The sequence below is a fragment of the Lissotriton helveticus genome, chromosome 7 (genome assembly GCF_964261635.1).
Source record: "Lissotriton helveticus chromosome 7, aLisHel1.1, whole genome shotgun sequence".
NCBI classification, from domain to species: Eukaryota; Metazoa; Chordata; class Amphibia; order Caudata; family Salamandridae; genus Lissotriton; species Lissotriton helveticus.
Window position 1 is genome coordinate 1,584,943,375 of NC_136068.1, and position 6,000 is coordinate 1,584,949,374.

The 6,000-nt window shown below is 47.0% G+C and overlaps 1 protein-coding gene across 2 annotated transcripts in view; it reads right to left on the reverse strand.

Moving 5' to 3' along the window:
* The window catches only part of DHDH (dihydrodiol dehydrogenase), a 108,692-nt gene extending 105,240 nt beyond the window's left edge, over positions 1-3,452 (reverse strand). The window contains exon 1 of one of the 2 annotated variants that reach the window (XM_078655130.1): positions 3,122-3,452. In XM_078655130.1, the coding sequence (XP_078511256.1) occupies positions 3,122-3,211 (90 nt within the window). In that variant the 5' untranslated portion in view covers positions 3,212-3,452. The remainder of the gene's footprint in view (positions 1-3,121) is intronic. The other variant, XM_078655131.1, reaches the window with a different exon arrangement.
* Between the last annotated feature and the right edge of the window lie 2,548 nt (positions 3,453-6,000).

The window sequence follows — 6,000 nt, forward strand, 5'->3', positions numbered from 1 at the left end:
TCTCCACCCCCAGCGTTGAGATACCCCTTTGGGGGTGATTCCAGCGCTCTATAAATTCATCATTCATTCATTCAACCATAGACCTTCTCAAACATCACAAGGACTACATTGCTTCTTACCTCTAACCACAACATGGAGGGCAATTACGCTAGCCTTTACGACGGTCCTCTCAGTATCAGTTTGATAGAATCCATGTCATCATATTATAACATAATTCAGTTCATTAGCTGATCCCACATTATCAAGAAGACAGGAATAAAATGTATGAAAGGGCCTTGGCTACCTTGTTGGTAACTGGGTGGCACAGACACAGGCTATACCAGCCTGCTTAAATAACTACTCAATAACGAGCCAAACAGGCCTGCCAAGACCAAAGAGATCTGCCAGAAATTGCTAGTCACCAGAGGACTCTAAGGTAGTCCACCCTGCAAGTACCAAATAGTCACATACTCTGAACCCTGACATCCTATAATGACAACAGGATAAGGATAAGACAGTGCCACGTGGGAAAATCTCTTCACTTGACGTCTCATATTGACAATCATTTAAATGAGTGCTGTAACACATTCAATCCAGGCAGAGCTCTGATCCCCTCAATCTTTATCTATACCTGCTAACTTTTCTGGATCCATAAAACAAAGTGGACAACCTCCTGTTGGATTGAGAATATAAAAGATAAACTACCAACACAATAAAGATACCTGCAGAGTACATAAAAGTGTGAGCATAACGCAAATCATACACATGTGTGTCTATCGCTCATACTTCCTCATCCATCACACATTTAAGCGATGTCTGCACCTCAGTGGTTACCCGCATGTCATAGAAACACTTCCCACAATGGCTCGAAGCAAAGACAATATACTTAAATCACACACCCACATGGTGAAGCATGCTACCCACATGGATAAGCATTTCAGAGCCCCACATACTAAAGAAAGTGAAAGTGTTCTTCCCAGTAAGAGACCAGACCTGCAGTTCAAGACCTTATAGTCATGCATCTGGATGGTGCAAACACCCTGCTGAATGACCCTCCGGACTTCACACTGTCTCTCCGTTAAGGGTCTCCTACATGCCACAGCCTGTCTCATTTAGGGTCTAAAGAAATATAACCACATAACTCTGCTACTGATTGAACTCCACTGGCTCTCCTTACCGGCCAGTGCCATATTCAAAATTAGCTACATCAATTACAAAGCCATCAGGACTACCTAACGTGTATATTTTTCTGACAAGCCCATCATCTCTGGTTGCTCTTGGCACACCCCCAGTCAGGGCACCATCAGGCTGGAGGCAAAAAAGTTGAAGCAAAGAGCAATAGGACTATTCCATCTATGATTACAATTATCAGTACAAACATCCATGCATCCTTCAGGACCACCCCAACCATGCTCCGATTTAGGAAAGAGCAGAAAACGGGCCTCTTTAAAGAACATTACATCACAATGCAGTAACAGTCCGCTTTTACTCCCATAACCCAGCTACCTCTTCAATCACTTATTGACTGTTGATGTTGACTTCAATTATTCACCCTCTACAGTGCACCACTGCCTTTTCTCTAGCTTCACGTTACACAAAAACAGCATACATACATGAACACATACTGCCAACACTTGGTTAGACTCATTTGAGCATGCTGTGGATCAGGCTTGATTTGTGATTCTTCAAGAAGCAGTTTTTGGCAACTGACCAGGCCCTTCCTTGTGCTGAGAACACCAGACAAACCCTAATGTTGGCACACTCTCAGTGCAAGTATCCTGAGACACTGCCAATGCACAGAGCTGTGACAACCCAAGCGCCACAAGCAGCAGATTCTCAGATACTAGTGGTGTGCATTGTTCTTGGGAGCTCGTGCTAAATTCTTGCCACGGTTGGCACGTAATTACACGATATGGTGTAATAGAGTAATTTCAGGAACTTTGTAAAACAATCATATTGAAAAAATACGTAATGGGTATGTTTGGCCTACCCCTGGGCGGAGCCAACAGACTTGCCTTCTGTGCAGAGACCATTGAGGCACAATTTTCAGGTATGCCCTATGTGCGGATTACTGACCAGCTGTCTGAACTGGGACCCCTGAACTAGCCTGAGCAACGCTCCCTGCCCTCTGTGCAGATGGCCCTAGAAGTATGCTCTGCAGAAATCCATTAACCACCCTGTGCAAGGCCTCTTATTGCCTTATTGTGGAGTAGTGTGGCTCACTGGTTAGAGGCGGCAGGCCCGAGAGCAGAAGTCGGCTCGGGACCAGGGTTCAATTCCCGACGCGGCAGGGTCATGGACCTTGGTCAGCGGACTTGATAATTCTCGCTTCGGTGCTTACTCTAATCAGGGGTTCCACTCGGCAACTCTGGGCATTAGCTTGCCTAATCTCCACAACGGCCCCACCAATTCCGGGGATGCCTGGCCCCACCTTGGGGACTCCCAGCAAGGGACCATCCCACAGGGAAAGCCAGGACGGGTTCCCCAGAGTTATACAGCGCCAGGAGACCTATGGACGGGTAGCAGTGCGCTTTACAAGCTCAAAAACATTTACATTGCCAGCCTGGACAAGGACGCCCCACAAGAAGTCTGTGCCGAGACCTGGCATGTATGTCCTCTATGCAGAGACGCTTACATGCCCAATGTGCCAAGGCTCCTGAGTGTCAACCCTTGATTGCCACCAGCCTGAATCCTGGCTCTGTAGATCACGTGCACACCTACCCTGACTTTGCCCTATTTTTAGAAGCACTGACATCCTTTGTGAGTCTCCTGCCATGCTGTCTGTGGAGAACCCCTAAGCACGTGCCGCTGTGCACATCCTGGCATGGTATTCTGAACAGTGAGTACCACTTCCATATTCCCATTTGAAGCACTGAGCAGGAACGTCCTGTCCTTCCGGTTCAGAGGGACAGAAAGCTCTCCAGAGGCTCAGAAGAACTTTATGTAACTCGCCCAGCACGCCATCCATCTCTCCTCCTGATATCACCCATCCCTGGGCACTGTGCAGTCCTCGTAGCCCCGTGCTTTGTCCCTCACTCCCGGGTTCCCTCACCTCTGCTAGGTGCACCCCTTGTGCTACTGACTGTGCCGCCCCCGACTCCTGCCACGCACTTCAGAGCCCCAACTTATACCCTCCACGTACCTGGTGGTCCTGGGCTGGCAGAGTCTCCAGAGCCACCAAGAAGTCATGGCTGATCTTCCCTGCGGAACAGATGCCCCACCTGGTAGCCATGGCTGTGATGGCTGGCGGCGAGGAGGGAGGAGGGAGGAGCGCGGAATGAGCAGATGCTTGAAGGTTAGCTGAGGTAGCGCTTGCGCTGCAGCAGTCGCCCCTGTGCCCCGCTGGTCCGTCGGCTGGTTATATAACCCCCAGTGGCAGATTCTGAGGGCAAAGGTCCCTGCCACTGGCTAAAGTAAACATATCACGGACGGCGGGCACCAATCTGTACTCTCCGATCACTAGCTCCGCCCACGGCTGCCACCAGGGGGCGCAGAGCACGTGCAGTCCTACAGGTCACATCACATGTTCGCCTGGCACAGAATGATATTCTACGATTGGGCTCTAGGCGCTTTGATGCCTAGCGCGGACGATGGTTTCCAATGCCAACGTAAATATGGAATACACGAAATATTACATCAGTGGTAATCACAGTTTGCAGACAGTAGAGTTTAATATACCGTGTCTCTTTCGGTGGCATAAAAAGACATATTAAACCTAGCATCGTATTCACCCGGCCTGGTAAATCCTGCGCTGTGCTCTAACTGGCAGGCTTTAAAGGGTGAAAACCCTAGGGAATCTTGCATTGTTGGAATCCAAATAGCATGGGCGACCCATTTCCCAAACAACAATACCTCCAGATAGTCAGGGCCAGCATTTTCTCATGGTTGTCCGTGACCCCATCCCATGTAACATGGTTGTCCTCCATAATGCCAAGAATTGCATCTACACAGCCAGCACCAACATTTTGACTCAGGTGCCCCATATGCTTAGAACTATTTTTCGTGTGCTAGCACCCGCTTTTTACCATGTGTACCCCAAATGCCAAGAATCACTTCCAAGATAGCTGTGTCAGCATTTTGCTAAGGATGTTCTTTATGCCAAGAAGCCCATCTATTATGCAAGCACCAGCATTTGCCACAAGTGTATTTTATGCCAAAACTTACCTCTAGTGAACCTGCTCCATCAATTAATACAGGTGCTCATTTTGCTAAGAATTACCTTCAATTTTCCTGTGCCAGCATTTGGCATGGGTGGCCCTTAATTCAGGAATAATCAATCTCTAGTGTGCCCGTGCCAGCAGTTGGCAATAGGTGCGCCATATACAAAGATTTAGCTCCAGTGTGTCAACTCCAGCATTTTACTGTGGGTGTCCCACATGCCAAGAATTACCTCCAGTATACCATGGCCTGCAGGAGATTAGCAATCATATACTCACACAGACACTCTCACTGGAGCTCACTTATATTTATTCATTCACTCACTCACATTCATTATTTTTTACCCACTTACTCTCACTGCCACTCACTCTCAGCCTCAGGGTCTTACTCACACATATTCTCCTTATTCTCTCCCACTCATTTTCAGTCTAGGTTTTACATACTCTCTCATTTTTAGTCCTTTTCACTCACTCATTTTCATTCACACACACTCGTGTTCACCTACATTCACTCATGCTCATGCTCACTTACGTTTATTCACTCACACTCATTCATTTTCAACCACTCACTCTTACGCAGCGTTAGAAGTGGGCGGGGACGGAAGGGCACGGCGTGCTGCCCCTACTTCTAAAAATTCCTTCAGTCCGTTCCCCCACTTCTTTCTTTCAATAAAGCATCCCGGGACGGCAAGAATAGTCCTACTTCAAACGAGAACTTTTTTTTCAGCTTCCAGGGGCTGCTCGCACTTCTCTGTTGTTTCCAGAGGCTGCAGCAGCCCCTCCCTGAGCTCGCACAGACCGAGGGCAGGCCATTGTCATTCCGATTGAGGCTGATTATCCCCTTTGGAATGATAATGCGCCCGCCCGCTGCCTGTCGTTAGCATATGCCAGTGAAATCTGCATGAGGTGTCTCTGGTATCTGGGTGCAGGCCATGGCTCGTTTTGCAATAAATATACCCCCAGATAAGAGCTCTGCCAATTGAGGTCAGAGTTCCCAATCTGTCAAACCCTAAGGCTCTTATTCTCTTTAAATAATTAATAATTATAAGCACATTATTTTTTCTGGCAAGAGCATGTGGGATGTTGCATATTTTCTCTAGTTTTTCATTTAAACTATTAGCAATTTCGATGTATTAACCATATTTAAAAAAAACAATGGGTCTCCAGGTGCACTCTATTCCATTTTGATTTTTAACTAGACCTAAAAACAGTAGTGTATCGTAAAACCTCCTTAACCATTAACAGAGAATCAATGGATGTTTAATAGTCGATTTTCAGTGATTTCACACGTTAACTCTTTATAGTGATAAAATATTAGAGTTGTTAAAATGTAAAACAATATAAAAACACTGGGGCTTATTTATGAGCCCTTGCGTCACTTTTACACCGCTGGTGCGTCAAAAAAAATGACGCACCAGCGGAGTAAAAAATTTACCTTGTTGCACCATATTTACAAAGTGACCCATCTAGGTAGATGCGTCACTTTGTAAACCCTACGCCACATTATACCTGCGCCAGGTATAATGTATGCAGAGGGGGCGGGGCGTTCACCAGCAAAAAGCCTCATAATAGTGACGCAGTGAAATCTATGAGATTTCACTGCGTCACTTTTAGGACGCTGTTGCGTCAAAATCTTGCGCCTGCCTCACAGCAGGTGTAAGACTGACGCAAGCCCTTTCACATGGGGCTTTCCCCATGTGAAAGGACGCATTGCTGGAGTTGCGTCACTTTTGTGACACACTCCAGCAATGCGTCACTTTTGCGCTTACAGATACGTCAGAAATACTGACGTATCTGTAACTCCTTGCGCAATGATGCGTCATACTGTAAATATGACGCATCATTGGTGGTGCAAGGAGGGCGC